This window comes from Syngnathoides biaculeatus, chromosome 23, assembly GCF_019802595.1.
Source record: "Syngnathoides biaculeatus isolate LvHL_M chromosome 23, ASM1980259v1, whole genome shotgun sequence".
Classification (NCBI taxonomy): Eukaryota; Metazoa; Chordata; class Actinopteri; order Syngnathiformes; family Syngnathidae; genus Syngnathoides; species Syngnathoides biaculeatus.
The window spans coordinates 16685637-16702384 of NC_084662.1; the positions used below are offsets into that span (position 1 = coordinate 16685637).

The 16748-nt window shown below is 43.7% G+C and overlaps 2 protein-coding genes and 1 long non-coding RNA gene across 3 annotated transcripts; 1 reads left to right on the plus strand and 2 right to left on the minus strand.

The window, feature by feature from the left end:
- Positions 1-21: 21 nt before the first annotated feature.
- On the plus strand, positions 22-1320 carry LOC133496362 (uncharacterized). Its single transcript, XR_009793777.1, has 2 exons — positions 22-490; positions 724-1320. It is a non-coding gene; the product is annotated as an uncharacterized LOC133496362 (long non-coding RNA).
- A 4525-nt stretch (positions 1321-5845) lies between these two features.
- Positions 5846-8727, minus strand: LOC133496985 (proline-rich nuclear receptor coactivator 1-like). The gene is made up of 2 exons (XM_061813122.1): positions 8241-8727; positions 5846-6967 (listed from the first exon to the last, which is right to left on the minus strand). The coding sequence occupies exons 1-2, from the start codon at positions 8586-8588 to the stop codon at positions 6608-6610; spliced, it is 708 nt and encodes a 235-aa protein (XP_061669106.1). The 5' UTR covers positions 8589-8727; the 3' UTR covers positions 5846-6607.
- A 6052-nt stretch (positions 8728-14779) lies between these two features.
- Positions 14780-16746, minus strand: LOC133497017 (insulinoma-associated protein 1a-like). The gene has a single exon (XM_061813173.1). The coding sequence runs from the start codon at positions 16744-16746 to the stop codon at positions 15634-15636; it is 1113 nt and encodes a 370-aa protein (XP_061669157.1). The 3' UTR covers positions 14780-15633.
- Positions 16747-16748: the final 2 nt, after the last annotated feature.

Below are 16748 nucleotides of genomic sequence, written 5' to 3' on the forward strand. Positions count from 1 at the left end.
GTTGCTTTCATTGACGTCACATTTGCGCGCCGCCCTTTTTTCCTCCATAGATGTTTACATCCAGTTGTACGCCACAATCACGACTGCACCCGAAGACAGCGAATTTAAAGGTTTACATGTAGTCACTTCTGTAGTGATGGCAACCGGCGGTGTTTCGAAGGCCCTGACTGCTGCGACCGGCAATGTAAATGGCGGACCGTACTACAACTCTCTGCCGGCTGAGAGCCGCAGGCGGTATGGAGAGAAAATCGCTGCCATTAAACGGGATCCTTACGAAATTCCATTAACGGATTTTTCTACAGAGAGAAGCGACTGGCCAGACGTGACATACGTCGACGTGGTAAACTACCTGATTTTTAAAGTCTCTGGATACACAAAAGAGCAGTTCAAACATTACAAGTCCATGGACGCCTACAAGATTTTCCAGGACGGCGGGCTGAAAGATATTCTGCATTTGAAGATCGAAGGCTTCCACTTAATGCGTGCTAATGTACTGGGCAACTCAAATCTACCTATATTAATTATTATGTGCGTTCATCTGAGATGACACGCTGTGGCGACCCCGAAAGGGACAAGCCGAAAGAAACTTACTTATTTATTTCTAATATATATGTGATGCTTATTCATGCAAATGTTATAAATAAGCCTGCATGTAAACCTTCATTAACGTGTTTACTGCTGAAAAGTTAAATCCATCTTGAATGTTTGTTTTATCTGTCACAGGTTCATCATTCCCTGCGGATAAGAGAGAAGCCCCCCGGGGCCTTGGGTTATTTTGTCATCAGATGGCACAGTGCAGTATGCCCATTGTACATGTACGTCCGGCCTCGGTGAAGGTTGCAGCCATATTGGGGCAGTACTGTTTGGATTAGAGACTTCTACACGTATTCAGGATGAAGCATCCGTCACCGATGTTCCAGCATATTGGCTTTCCCCAACAGCTACAACATTTAACACCCCATACAAGCAGATCAGAGACATTGACTTCTCCTCCTCTCCAAAGAGAAGGAAAATGTTGAACGATGAAATTGAGGGGTCAAAACACACATGTTCAACACAGCCAAGGTGTGCAGTCTTAACCACAACCAAGACAGAAATGGAAGACTTCATTGAGCAGCTACATACTGCTTTGGCAAAAGCTGCAGTCTTGTCGCTGACAGATAAATTTTGTTCAGAGTTTGAGCCAAAGGAGGTGCATTAAACTCAAGCGGGCCCCTCGTGGAAAGTGGGACTGTTCTCAGTGTAAACAGTGAGAAATTTCTGGTGGAAAATCATTGCACAATAAAGCTGTGGAAATAAAACCTTGATGATTGATTTGAATATTTCAGTTTATTCTGAGAATTTGTGTTTTCCAAATACATTTAATTATGACCAATTATAGGAAAAGCATTTGTACAGGTATTTTACCAAGATTATTGTTGCGCAATGTCAGTACTTCAAAAAACTTCCAAATTTCACTCCAGGGGTACAACCGATACACAAAGGTTAGACAAACAACAAGCTACTTTAACAATCTTATCAATTGCTGGAACAAAATCACCTTTTTTTTTTTTACTTTCAAGAATTCAGTTCGAATGTTAGAATCAAATATCCTAAATTTTCCTCACAACTAATCCAATTACACATTCTCCTTGGTTTCTTAACACTAGCAATTTTTCTTGTGTTTTCTACTCCATACGCAGCTAACTGCTTTTTCTGGCGAGTAAAGTCTGGAGTCAGACGTTCGGCTTGAAAAAAAAATGCAACATCATCTCTAATTGTAAAACCCCAGTCAGCCATTACAGTTTCTCCTAGGAGCAAATCATCCAAAAAGGCAGACTTTTCCACAATATGCTTGTCTGATGTTCGTCCTCCCCAGCCAGGAGTAATGAATAATAATAGCGACTTTTTTTCCCCAAAAGTCTCCCTAAAACACATAGGCATACATATTTGTAAGTTTTCTCGCCTGGGCCAAGACACTAGGAAACCTAATCTTTTGTACAAAAAAAAAAAAATCAAGCGTATTGTGAAAATGTCTGCACAGTGGATCCAGAAATATTCAGTTGATATGCAATATCTTGAAATACATAATTTTTGATGCAGTTTTACAACACAAAGTAGAAAATCTTGTTCTCTGGATAGTGCCACCAGGATTTGAATTTGAAATGAAGAGTTTGTTTTCAAAAGGAGACATAGGCATTTTTTTCAGATTTACGAAACTCGCGCCAAAATTATCCAGCTCCGAATGGATAATTTTGGCGTGAGTTTCGTAAATCTGAAAAAAAATGCCAATGTTTCGTTTTGAAAACAAACTCTTCAAATGTAAAGTGATCACATTTTCAATAGTTGTATTTCACTGTAACTTTTCAATGTTAACAATTCAACTGGCAACAATTCACTGCCTAAAATTCACCACACGTGCCACCAGGCAGGGTTACTTCAGGTCAGAACCGAACAGCCAGCCAAACCAGCTACACTTTCTTAGTACGTGACGTCACGTGACTTAGAAAGTAACTGCTATTTGCACAAGGCAGCAAAACTGGGTGACGTCACATGAAAACAACCCATACTTTACCGTCGTTGCTGAAAATTGCTCTTTAAATTTATTGTATTAATTGCTTAGCCCTTAACCCTAACCCTAATAGGCTTTAATTCTAAGGGACACAAACAATTACTTATCCTTACAAAAATTATCGTAAGACAACTGCAGTGTATCAGCACTTGAAAAAAGAAAATTACTATCATTCTGAGTTCTATTTTGTTGTTAAACAAACAGACACACATTACAGTAGCTAATACTTTGTCACAGTTAAGATACAAAATACTTTTTTTTTCTAGAAATGATTTGAAAGAGTTCTGGTGTTGTCCTGAGTGGAGTCAAATGGCGTAGAAGACGAGTCGGCATTGCAGGACTTCTTGTTTGCGTGTTCGTGTAAGTGTGTACGTGTGTATATTAGCAACCATGAGAACACACTGAAGACATGATCTTCATCCCAGCCCGCAGTGGCTGTCTCGGTATCTCAAACGACATCTTAAAATAGGTCCCAAAAAGTCACATTTTTTAACTTAAAGGGGAAATCCACTGCTTTGCATGAACAGTGTATCCAATAGGTCATGTAATATGTACCCTATTTTGACAATGTGATGTTAGAAAATTTTTATCGGCAATTACGAATTTTCAGGGGCGCTGCCATTTTCGCTAGTCACATGACCTACACGTGCGAATGTGACGTGTTACGTGATGTTCCAAACGCTCGTTTACATGGGACACTATTTATGCCCAGCGACGATTTCTCGTATTTATCCTCATCTAGTGAAGAAATAGCAGTATCGGTTGATTGGGAAGACGGAGGAATACTTCCATACAGATTTGAACCTGTGGCTGTAAAAGTTGAATATTCGGCTGGTTCTTCAGGCGGGAACGACGCGGAGTCTGACGAGCGAGGTCCAGTGGCGGGCCGCCAGCCGAGCTTCCAGGGGGTGGAGGCCGTTAGCCCCGGCCGCCGAAGCTTGGCTAACGGCCTCCCCGGATGTCGAAGCTCGGCTCTCGACCCGCCTTCGGCAGGGGCGGAGGCGTTTAGCCTACCATCCGCCCTCTAACGAACTCGTTTGTTTCTATTAGTTTTACCTGCGGGAAGGTGGCTCTTTGTTCCTTCCTGTTAGCCAAAATGGAGGCTCGTTCCATTACTGGATATTGTTTGAACACTAGGGAGGATTCATTTACCCTTTATAAGTTTCCAGGAGACCCGGTTCGTCGTGAAAAATGGATTGCATGGGTTCAAAGGATGAGAGCTTTGTGGGTTCCAAATGACAGGCAGGTGTATATAGCTCCTAAAAAAAAAAAAAAAATAGTTGGGGGGAGGACGTAATCCTTTCAGAACATAAAAAACGCGTGTCCGTAAGTTAGAGGTGCTAAATGTGTTGATGTGCCCATCAGCGCTGTGTTCCCCCATCATAGCATCCGTCGAGCTTCCGTGTTCCGGAGTATGTGGGTGGACGAGCCGCTGCTGAAGCCGTGCCTCACGGTCGAGCACGTCTTCAGCCGGGCTGGCTCACACATACTGTCTGGGAGTCTGTTGTTCGTTAAAAGTGATCCGCGTATCATCTAAATATGCCTCGAAACAATGGGGTAATATTGCCCCGGTCACTTCACTCGGTTGTGAGATGTTTTCATCTTCGAAAAGAGCTTCTGTGTTAGAAGGGGCATGTTTGTCTCCCATTGTAGGTGGCACAGCGTCTTTTCAATGGCGAATGTCCCAGTGTGATGTCACGGACAGAAGATGCAGCAAATATGGCGACCACTTGGATGCCGAATAAGACTTCCGCAACTTTACGCATGGATGATGCGCTCTCCGCTCATATTTATTTTTTCGTATAGACATTGAAGTGAATAATGTTACATGTAGTTTCCATTTCAATATCTATTTTAGAATGTTTATAGGGATGACACTTGGGCTTTAAGGATATGTCTATTTCTGACCATTTTTGTGTATTTTGGGAAATACAGATTCTTCCAAAAATTCAGACAACCTCCAGTAAAGTAGACAAATGAGAGTACTGCCACTAAGTTTATGGAGACTGTCGCTGTGCCACAAACTGTGAATGCTGAGACAGTTGATGAAATTTTGCCACAATTTTACCTGGAAAATCTCAGATTTTTATGAATGTGAGTGCTAGCTGATTTGCAGCAAATAATCAACTCCTCATTTCAGTCTGGCGAGTTTCCTAAAGCTCTTAAAATATCTCCTGTTAACCTCTTCTAAAAAAACAGAGCACTGGAGACTTCCATTTTAGCAAGCGAGAGACTCATTTCTAATCTCCCTTTCATAGCCAAAGTTGTCGAGAAAGTTATTTTATTATTCAACTCGGCAATTTCTTGAATTGAAATTGTCTTTTCAAACCAAGTAGGGCTCTGAGATCGACATGCTCAGGTTAAACAGTTGAGCACGGAGTCCAAAGCTAACATAGCAAAGCAGAATTTAGCCATTATGCTACACACAAATGGAATAGGTTGCCAACTGGGGTGACGTTAGCCCCAAAGGTTAATGTTTTTAAATCCAGGTTGAACCCCCCCCCTTTGCTTTTTTACAATAATTCCCACTTTTCACTATTTCTTGCACTGTACACAATTTTAATAGTGCTTTTATTTTGTCATTTTAAGGTTTTTTTTGTTTTAAATGTTATGTTTCTTTGTATTCAAATGCTTTTTTTCTTTGTATTTAAATATTTTTAACCATCCATTTTCTTGGCCGCTTATCCTCACAAGGGTCGCGAGGCGTGCTGGAGCCTATCCCAGCTGTCAACGGGCAGGAGGCGGGGTACACCCTGAACTGGTTGCCAGCCAATCACAGGGCACATCGAGACAAACAGTCGGACTCACAATCACAACAAGGGGCAAGTGATGCACGTTTTTTTTGGATGTGGGAGGAAACCGGAGTGCCCAGAGAAATCCACCCAGGCACGGGGAGAACATGCAAACCCCACACAGGCGGGTCCAGGATTTAACCTGGGATCTCAGAACTGTGAGGCCAAAATTCTCCACCCTTTTAACCATGTAAAGCAAATTGATTTACCTTTGCTTCGCTCTAACGATACATGAGCACAACAGAAAATCACAATACTCTAAGATATGAGCATGTGTTATCTACCAATCTTAATTCATTCATTCATTTGAAGCTGATTTGAAAACTAAAACAAACTTGAGCCTGGATTGAAGATAAATTTCTTTGGCACGGCCTCCTCCAACTACGTCATGTGACAACTTTCCCAATGATGGTGATCTGTCGTGATCGCGCAAAATTATGCCATTATGCTAATGCTAGTTCTGATAGTTTCTCAAGCACAAATTAATTTTCAGTGGGGCATGTAAGGAAACACATATTATATAATTATATACACATACATAAATGCATATACACATTCATTAAATTAGGGAAAAAATGTATAAATAACGTATCATATAAATATATTCATAAAAATATTCCATTTATAACAATTTTCGTGAGAATCCCAGCTTTGGCGTATCGTTACAGTCGTAGTTGAAAGTCGTCGTCTTTGTCCTAGACGGGCAGGAAAACGCCGCCGCTGTTTTGTTGTGAGCTGCAGTCGACCCATAAATTTAGTCAGTGGGACGTCATCACGGTTTTGACTTCATGTAATTATCTGAAGGCGTAAACCAACAATGGCTCACTGAACAGAACAGGAACGAAATACGGACCCACGAATTAGCCATTGTCCAACCATGGCATGGCATGAAGTCATGAACCCTTTGAATAGAAAGTTATTGTCATTGTGACAGATGTCGGATCTGACGTCATCTAAAGCTGGAAAGTTGCAACGGCTGTCTGAACAGAAGAGGAAGCTAAATGGAATGAATTTGCCTCGTCTAACATTGTATTGTATTTATGCGCCATGAATCATATTGGCGAACAAAAAGATGGGACGGCCAGATGCAAATAAGTGTAGTTTTTAGTTAGTCTGGTCGCGTTGGCAGACTTCTACGAGGATATCTACGAGGATAGTGGGAAGCCACAACGGTTGGCTCGATCGTTTTTGCTCAAGTTAACCAGCTTTAAGGTCATGCGTGATCTTGAAACTTCAGAAGTGACTTCAATTTTAGTCAAGCTTATTAATTCTCTCGACTTTTGAGTTTCTGACTTTGGTTCTTCCGCACCCAGTGGCTGGGCGGTTTGGGCAGAAGGCTGGGCGAGGGCGGCTCACTGAACTTCGGGCCTGCATAGACTTTCTTGCCTTCTTCAAGGCACTCGGCCGCGCATCCCTTGAGACGTACGGCCGTGTTCTTTGCGTTGTTGTGTTCTAAACGAGGTTTGCTGGCAGGGCTGTTGCCGCTCTTCCTGCCGCCATTCTTGTTGTGTTGGGGGGCGTGGGCAGAGCTGTCGAGATGTTTATGTTTCAGGAGCATACGGGCGGTTGGACACGCAGCCTGTGCTGGTCCTTGCGCCAACTGGCAACGTTTCGACCTCACCAGCTACAAAAAAGAAAAAAAACATACACTGTGGTGATCTGGTTCAATAATCAATGAGGATACATTTGAGTTAGCAAAATCAAGTTTTGGTTATTTAAGTTATTAATTTTGGTCATGTTTCATTTACATATCAGTAATCAATAAGGTTATAGTTTAGTCATCAATAAAGTGATGACAACTGATGATGACTGATGAAGTGGTTATGTTTCATCTAGGTTTTAAACGATTTGGATTTTGGGGGCTAATGACCAAAATTTAAAAAAAACATTGATTCACTCACTATTGAGTGAGTAGGGTTGTGTCAGGAAGGGCATCCGGCGTAAAAGGGACAAGCCGAAAGAAACTGAGTGAGTACTACTGTACTACTACTTCCAGTCACTATCACTATTCACTTGCTCACCATTCCAATTAGAAGATGGAGCAATTATTGTATATACACGTGTACTTAATTGTTTAAAAATATATCCATCTTCTTTGCCACTTATCCTCACGACGGTCGCAGGGAGTGCTGGAGCCTATCTCAGCTGTCAACGGGCAGGAGGCGGGGTACACCCTGAACTGGTTTCCAGCCAATCACAGGGCACATTGAGACAAATACCCACACTCACAATCACACCTAGGGGCAATTTAGCATCCAATTAATGTTGCATGTTTTTGGGATGTGGGGAGAAACCGGAGTGGCCGGAGAAAACCCACGCGGGCACGGGGAGAACACGCAAACTCCACACAGGCGGGGCCGGGATCGTACCTGGGTCCTCAGAACTGTACGGCCAACGCTTTTACCAGCTGATCCAACGTGCCGACTCAAATACATATATTTACAACAAAAAATGAGGACACGCTGTGAAATTTAATTTAATTTCGAAAACAACATTATTTTGACTTTCCTAAGAAGAAGACTGTTCCAAGTTGAAGAAAATTGTGTGGCTGTAATTTGTCCAACTGTTACTTTTTTCCCATTTTTGTGTGTTTAGTTGTTATGTTCATCTTAATAAGATGATCGGTCAGGCACTTAGAACATGTAAGCAAGTTATGTATTAAAAAAAAAATGAGACAGGGTAGCACCGACTGCCGGAGAAAATTTCTTTTTTTTTTTTTTTAAACATACTTAACCCAACAAAGCTGATTCTAACATTTCCAAAGGCTATTTTATAACCATTCATGTTCTTAGTCTTTTTAAAAAGTCCGTCTCGACGAGGCGACAACAGCAAATGCGGGGTAAAGGGTGACAAAAGCAGAGAACCACCAACCATGAGGGAAATGTCAAGTCTTTTACCTCCGGCTTGCTTTCTTGTTTGAAAAGATGGCGGGTCACGACGACTTCAAGTGTCCGGCCGGGCTGCTCCGAAGGGGGCTCGTGTGCCATCGAAGCGGGCAGGCCGGGGGTGAGGTGCTGGTCGCATGAGCGGGAATTTCTCTGGGGGTTCTGCTGGTGCTGGTGAACCGGTTGCTTCTTTTTCTTCTTCTTCCACCTCCTCCTGTGAGACGTTGTATTCTTTTTCTTCTTGACATTCGCTAGGTTTGCTGCGCCATTTCCATTTCCATTCCCTAGCACCGCCGCTGCCACCGAGTTGCTGACCTCGGCGTCGCCATGGTGAGTTTCATCGCTGGGAACCGAGTCCATAGCCGTCCACCGACTGGTCGGGAAAGTCAACACTTAGCTGCTGTTCGCAGATGAGCAATTTAGCCGTGTTACACTTCCGGCTATAGATTTACAGCTACAAGATATGGTAGTGCCGCATAAACCAGGATAACACACCTGCCTACATCGCGGCCATGTTGGAAAGGTCGATGTTGCCATCGATGGCACTGCTCTTAAAAAAAAAAAAAAAAAAATGGATTAGCTCATACACATCGAGGGGTATGTCGATTGCTTGAAGCCAGTTGGCCGCCATCTTGGTACTCCCAAAACGTGTTGAAGACAGTTTACAGTTTGGATTATAGTGGGGGGGGGGGTTCCCTCGAAGTTTGGCATGTAGAATTAAAACTGGTCGTGTGAGCTTGACATTTTTTCAGTTCTGGTCACATGAAGGATTTTTAATTCGACTCGGTCAGCCACAAAAGGCCACATGCAAAGGGAAGACATATAACACTGTGACTACCAAGAAACCTTGCATATTACCTTGGGCCCGATTTCCGTGACATGTTAACTTTTCCCAAAGTACGCTGTGAAGCTCTATCATCATAACATAGCCAAAAATATTTTTTATCATAAAAACATTAAATTTTAAGTCAATCAGGGACATATATTTCTAAAAACAAGGACTCGGAATGGGAAAATACATGCTAAACGCATTCTTCATTTGTTGTCCCTGCGACGTCCTATTTCAAGCGGAAAATTTAAACTCGTTTCCTCGCATTGGAAAATCAAATTAAATTTGCAGAGTTCTGTATTATGAAATTCATCAAAAATTTCACAGAAAATCTGTTTTCTTGCTTAACCACTGATGAAGTTTGGGAAAATATTTACATCGCTTTTTCGTGAAAAACTGTCGTCCTATAAAGGTGAAGCAGATAGTGAACGGTGAACAACAACCTGTTCACCGTAAACAAAACTTTAAGTGAATTAAGATCATCAGAAAAAAAAAAAACTTTACAAACAAATTTTAACAGTTTCGAAGTCAATCTTTCTAATTTACATGTGAAATGTTTTCCCACGGCTTTAATCGCTGTCACTGCACAGGTCGGCATGGTTGTTTTGGGAATATCAAGATGGCGGACGGTGACTTCAGTTTTGGTGGCCAATGAGCCATCCAGTCTTTTTTTTTTTCAGATCAGTAATCGATGGCAATGCATTGATATTGATTTCTTGACCAATTTCACGAGATTTACCTTTTACTCAATGCTTTAACGTGTGTTACCAATAAAATTACATTAAGAAAACACCCTTAAAATATTGTATTTGTACGCTACTGTGCGGAACCATACGCAACAAAATGTACCTGCATCCACTGTTCTTTTGTCTTTGTTTTTGGCTTTCTTGTCATCCATACACATTGGAATGCGCTGACGACTTTGACACTCCTAGCTGAGCGTCTCTGATGTGTTGGGAGATACAGCACTAAGGTCTTGTTCCATTAATTTTTTACTTTAGATAACCCACAAGGGGAAAAAAATTCACATGGTGTGAGATCAAGTAAACAAGGGAACACATTCCACAGGACCATGAAGTGCTCATCCAGGAACACACAAACCTCACACAAATAATGCACTGGACTATCATCTTTTCACAAAATGACTTGTTGCATGTTAGCTGCAGCTGATCATTCGCGGAGACAGAATACGACGTAGGCCACCGGATCACCAAATACTTGAGAGCATCAGAAACACGTGTTCTTCAGTAACTCCCAAAATGTTGTCAGCTACTGGTCAGGTATGCATGAAACATTGGCTTGATTGAATCAAAAAGGTTGGCACCACCACTCATTTGTTCCAAATCAAAGATGCCACCACAAACATTCTCAGTTAATGTCGGATTTACCCATTGAATTTCATTCACTTTATGTTTCAGTTACATTTTCAATTAACAATGAAAAACCAGGAGTGAGTTTTGAATACCCTGCATTATCTGTCTACATGTGTTTCCCCACCATTAATGTTCAAATATTCATCACGAAAAGGAATGTAACGCAGCCAAATAGATGCTATTCACGAGCGCCTACTTTTCCCATTATGTTTGCATTAGCATTAAACTAGTGAATTTAAGTCTAGCTATGCGGTTGTTTTAAATACACAATGTCTAACTTTGTTTTATGTTAAGTTTTAAAGTAAACTTCAGCGGGGAGTGGCCTTAAACAGTTTGAAGCCTTTTTTTTTCCAACAAATTTTCACTAATCAGCCAAACAGATATTGTTGTGAAGTGACAGCTTTTGAATACAGGATCACTTTTGGACTAAAATGTATGCAGTGATCTGGGTATCATGTAACTTACATCATACACCTCTAGAGGGACTCAGAGGTACACACCCACACACGTGCACAATACCGGGTAGAGAATGCAAACATGGTCGAAGGCCAGTAAACCACGAAAGCAAAACCAAGTGTTGTGGACACAAGAGAAGCAACAAGGATGCTTCAATACACAAATACAGACACAACACACAACATTGTGTTGCTGTCATGTCTGCATGGTGCTATTTCCCGTTAGGATGTGTAGGGATTTGCGAGTTTGGACCCTACACTTGTTCACTGATCGGGGAAGAGATGACCAATGATTAGATGAGTAAGTGGATGTGTTACAAAGGAATGTGCAATACAGATGTCCGGGTCTTATCTAGGTATCTGCCGCACACGAGACGTGTGTCTTCTGGCAGGATAGCCCGAGAAGAAGACAAGAGCTGCCCGGTAACACAAGGTTTTTATTTGTATGGGTCCATGGTAAAAGCGGGTGCCCCCCGCAGTCTGGTCCTGGGCCGGGATAGTAACTTTCCGCTCCTTATCAGGTGTCGTTCGTCTCCACGACAGCGCCTGGGAGAGGAGGATGCCACCACCTGGTTTTCTGCCTACAAAGATTAAGGACAGCCACCGCGCTCAACAAAACATCCTTGTCTGATTAGCAAATGGACAACACTTTATTTGTTGATTAAATGTGTAAGGTCATATTTAAGCAAATAAGCAAAGTGCAGTAAAAGTAAAATAGTCTTCAGATGTTGTCAAGTTTGCATTTTTGCTTTTACTTTGTCATTTCGTCATGTTTCCTGTTTGTTGTGAATGCGGACGTGAGCTGTAAAATGATGAATGTTGTGGAGTTTAAAGATGCACTTGTCAGATGAGGATAATGAGACGATGCTGAGTTGTTTCTTAAGGGAGTGGCTGCCAGGTAACGGACACCTGTCCCCCCCCCAACCCCTCCCTCTGCGCCTCCACTCTCCCTCCCTGTAGGGTTAGTGCAGGATAATTTGACTTGAGGCCAATGACAGAAAAGGACAACACAAGAATGCCTTCAGGCAAGTGCATGGACATTTTTGTGACACTTTTCCTCACTATTCGTTATCCTCTAACCTGGACATCCCTGGAAAAAATTTCAAGTTTTCAAGCAGAACAATATTAGTTTTCATGATGACGAGTGAAGGTGATGATGAAGGTGGTGAGCAAGCTCCCAGTGTTCCCTGAGGTTCAATTACGGCACCGCCGTGAAACCATTCAGGCCTTCATCAGTGTCGCCAGGGCACACGGGGACTCAGTTGTGCGTGGAGTGTTGTTGTTGTGTCGACTCACGCACGCTCACAAGTGTCGGCATGTCCGAACATGTGCTTATGTTGGCGTTGTAAAAGTGCAAGAGCTTTGCTTATTTACAGCTCAAGCACAGGGACTCGTGCGTGTCCCACCACGGACCAACCAGCACAAAACCAAACAGCAAGATAAACCCTACCCCCTCCACCCCCCACCCCGCCCAATTTCAGATGGCCCAGAAAATATCCCGAGGGTACAAGAACAGAAGGTCACGACTTCACGCGGACAAACGGCGCGGATCAATATTTCGCAGAGCAATTTGCGATCCTTCGTTAAGAGAAGTACAATGAAAGTTCATCAGTTGTCATTGGGCCTCGGTTGCTATGGCAACTACCCCAATGCTGTCTTTACAAGTGGCTCAGGTGGCCTCTCCAAAAGAGCCCCACGAGCCACCCCGCGACCCTCCCTCACCACCACCTTTGCAGCGGTCACTTCTGGTGATTGGTCACGCCTCAGCCGGATTGAGGGGGCTGTGGCGTTGAAGACTGATGTTTGGATCTGCCGGACCCAAAAACAACAACAATTATCCAGTCTCTCTTTATTGCTAATCTGAGTTTCCAGTGTGAGTGTCAACATTATCCATTATTATTATTATTATTATTATTATTATTATTATTATTATTATGAGAAACAGAGGTTTGAATGATGTGACAATGATTGAAGGTAAGATTTAAAAAGCCTTAAATCGGAGGCCCTGCTGCTCTTTAATTAGCTTTGACATGGAGAGGGCGATTAAGCTTTCACTAATCTGAGCCGCGATCTGCGCCACATGGCGAGCGAGCGGCCCGGTCGTCACCTGCACAACGCGACGCTTTGTAATCATATTTTCCAGCATCTCAGTGCAGCTGCCGGCTTCTTCTGGCAGGATTACGCAAGCTTTTCTCCTAATCATCAACTATGGCAGTTCATAAACAACTGAACATCATGTCGCCATCGGGGTCACGCGTGGACCGGCGCCTACCTCACATGAGCACAAGGGAAACGTCACGTATGAAGACGTCAGAACATTTTCCAGTCAACAACTGAACGATGCACACTTATTTGTAGGTTATGGGTCAAGCGACGGAGTTTGTATATTCTCCCCGTGGCTGTGTGGGTTTTCTCCAGGCGCTCCGGTTTCCTCCCACATCCCAAAAACACGCAACATTAATTGGACACTCTAAATTGCCCCTAGGTGTGATTGTGAGAGCGCTCGTTTGTCTCGATGTGCCCTGCGATTGGCTGGCAACCAACACCCCCCACCTCCTGCCCGTTGACAGCTGGGATAGGCTCCAGCACTCCCCGTGCAACCCTCATGAGGATAAGTGGCAAAGAAAATGGATGGATGGGTCAAGAGACTTCTACGTTTTCATGGTCAAAATTTCCCGTGTAGGCTTATATCAAGGGTGTCAAACTCATTTTTGCCGCAGGCCACATTGTCGTTACAGTTTCCCTCAAGTGTGAAACCATAAAAATCTTTAATTGCTTCATCGTATCTACACATGAAATGTATGAACTAGATTTGGAATCAGAAATCAATGGTAGTGGGTTTTTCAACCGTTGTTGATGGTTGATAACACAAAAATGCTTGTGATATCTCAATGTTTTCATTTATGATTTGACAATTTGAAATTTTGCTACAGATTTTAACAAAAATTATGGAATTTGACACATGTGATTTGCTTACACGGGCCACATAAAATCGGGCCGTATCTGGCCCCGGGCCTTGAGTTTGACACCTGTGGCCTATATTAACCCATTCATGGGCAGGGTGGTAAATTTTTGCCTTATTGAGATAAAAGTCTTTTGACAGGCCACAATCAAGGAAATAACACTTCTTTTTCATTTATGGTTAAGTTATATGATAACTTGAGGCAGCCATGTTGGAAGGAAAGGGAAATAAGTCCGTGCTAACTTTGACCGATGAGTTATCCTCTCCTGATAGCAAATTATGGCTTCAGATTAAAACACTTAGATATTTTGATATACTGAAGGATATAATGCGTAAAAATCATGATGCCCCAAAAATGGGACGCTGCCCACGAATAGGTTTTAACATTTTTCCATCTCACGTGTAACTGTGGATGTATTTCCGACCCATTTGTCCGTAATTTGGTAAAATAATTCTGCTTTATTTATTGATAAGATACAATCTTGGTGCCACTGTGCCACATACGGGAAAAACTTGGTGATGATGCATCTTTCGCACCCCCGTTTACGGAAAGCGTTTGGGGTGCATGCTCGCATTTACATCACACTCCTCTTTAACAAAGTCTCCTGCAGCATTAACTAGCAATGTGCTAATTCTTATTTTAGGAATACGAGTGATGATGTCAGCCAGGAAAGGCTACAATGAACGTTTTGGAATGCTGGTACTAGCATACTACTAGCATACTAGCGATGCTATCTGAAGCTAAATAACAGCTAAATAATTTCATGGGGGTAAAAACACCAACAACAACTGTCGTCAATTTGATTTTTATACATTTATTCTCATTTTTTTTTTGGGACATTTAGCAAAACAATGTCGAAACATTTAAAGCAAAATAACAGCTAGCGGTCACAAAGAAAGAAAGCACAAGAGAATAAATAGTCGCAATTGCATCCAGGTCAGGGTTGATTGCTATTAAGTTACAGTAAACACATCCGTCTCACGCCGTTACATATTTAAGACATTTGACCAGAGAGTAATCATTTAGTTGAATAAATATAAACATAAATAAATAAATAGGACCAAAATATGTGGCAGTAATACAGAAGGCTTTGAGTCCAACTTTTAAAATAAACAAGAGTATTAAGGCAGTTTCACAGCAGTTTCTAGTCCAAAGGCATTAGTCACTATGCTAATTTGTTTTTTTCCGCTAGCTAGCTACCAAGCTGAAGAGCCAAAGTTCATTTATTCAATTGTTATTATTTTTGTTTGTTATTACATTATTATTAAAGCTAAAAAATACATCTGGGTGCTAATAGCACATGTGCAGAGATGCTAGGAAAATAAGATTTGAAAAGGGGGATGCAAAAGAGGCTTTAGAGGACTGCCAACACAAAATGTCCACCCAGGGCAAAGGCACTGAAACCCCTACAACTGGCCCCTTTATTATTATTATTATTATCTGATTTAAAGACTTTTCCTTTCATGCTGATGACACTTTAAAAAGCTAATTACAGTAAAAAAAGACACTTCCTTTTAAGGAGATTTACATACATTTTCCATCGTGTTTGTCCTCATTAGGACTTTGGGCGAGACAAGCAAAGTACATAAATGTTGGACTGGTCGCTGGCCAATCACAGCGCACCTTTCGACAAACAACGGACTGGTCACTACTATATGTCAGGGAAAGAATGGACATACGATAAACAATGCCTTGGTCACATAAAGACAAACGAACATTCCATTCACACCTGTAGAGGGAAGCCGAGATGAAGCACCAAGGAGCCTAGATTCGAATCACGACGCGTCAGAACTGTGAGGCAGATGTGCCGACCGCTCGCTCGCCGCGCTGCAGCGGCAGATGCAGCAGGATGACGTTCCTGTCCTCGGTCGGGTGGCAGCGGTTCACGTGGCGGGTGAGTCCGGGCGAGCTGTGCAGGACGGCCGGGCAGTGTTTGCAACGGAAGGCGTGCAGGAGTCGGAAGTGCCGTTCGCGCGCCTCCACGCTGGCGAACGGCTCCCCGCACGTCGGGCACGTGTGCCCTCGGGTGCCGTTGCTCAAGTTGATGGGTGCGTGTTGCGCGGCAATGTGTTTGCGCAGGGAGGCATGGCGTTTGAACTTTTTGGCGCACTGACCGCACTCCCGCGGCTCCTCTCCTTCAGAATCAGACTCGGACGAGCCAGGATTGGGCCCGTCCTCCGGGCGCTCCTTCTGCTCCGTCTTGGGCTTGTGCCACCGGCGGTGTGAAGCCAGGTTGGCGGGGCAGCTGAACACCTTGTCGCACTCGGGGCAGCGGTACTCCACCCGAATAATTCTGGAGCAGCGGTGCTGAGCGAGGCTGAGCGGATCGGCGTAAGCCTCCCTGCACAGCTGACACACGAACTCACCGCGAGGCGGCCCGGCGTCGTTGCCCCCCGGAACCCGGCGCTCCGCAATGGGAACATCCCGGATCTTCAGCCCCAGAACCGGCGAGGTGGTGACGTCATCCTCAAAGTGTAGTTTCCGGATGTTCTTGACTCTCTTGGTGGTCGGTTTGACTTTCCGCTCCGGTTTGGAGGTGGCGGTGCTGGAGCCCATGTTGAAGAGGTGCTCCAGGGCGGTGAGCGCCGCCGTGGGGAACGCCTCAGCTGACGCTGGAGACCTCAAACCCAAACCCGAGTGCCTCTCCGCATCCTCCTCTTTGCTCGCCGGCCGGGTCGGGCTGTAGAGCGCCTGGTACGCGCCCTCTGGGTTGCCGAACCGAACGGCTTTCATCTCGCGGTCCGGGGCCACCGCCAAGGCCAGCGCTGGTGTCGACCAGCAGGTGCGCGACGGCGCACGTGCCAAAGACCTCGGCTCCTCTCCCTCGTCTGCACATCGCGACCGGTATGACACCAGGCTGACTCTCTTGCTCCTCTTCACCAAGAAACCTCTCGGCATGT

Bases quoted from the DNA above. Each gene is read 5' to 3' on its own strand.
- LOC133497017 (XM_061813173.1), bottom strand. From the start codon at position 16,746: ATGCCGAGAGGTTTCTTGGTGAAGAGGAGCAAGAGAGTCAGCCTGGTG.
- LOC133496985 (XM_061813122.1), bottom strand. From the start codon at position 8,588: ATGGACTCGGTTCCCAGCGATGAAACTCACCATGGCGACGCCGAGGTC. The intron at 6,968-8,240 runs GTAAAAGACTTG...TCTTTTTTGTAG, and splicing joins AACAAGAAAGCAAGCCGGAG to CTGGTGAGGTCGAAACGTTG.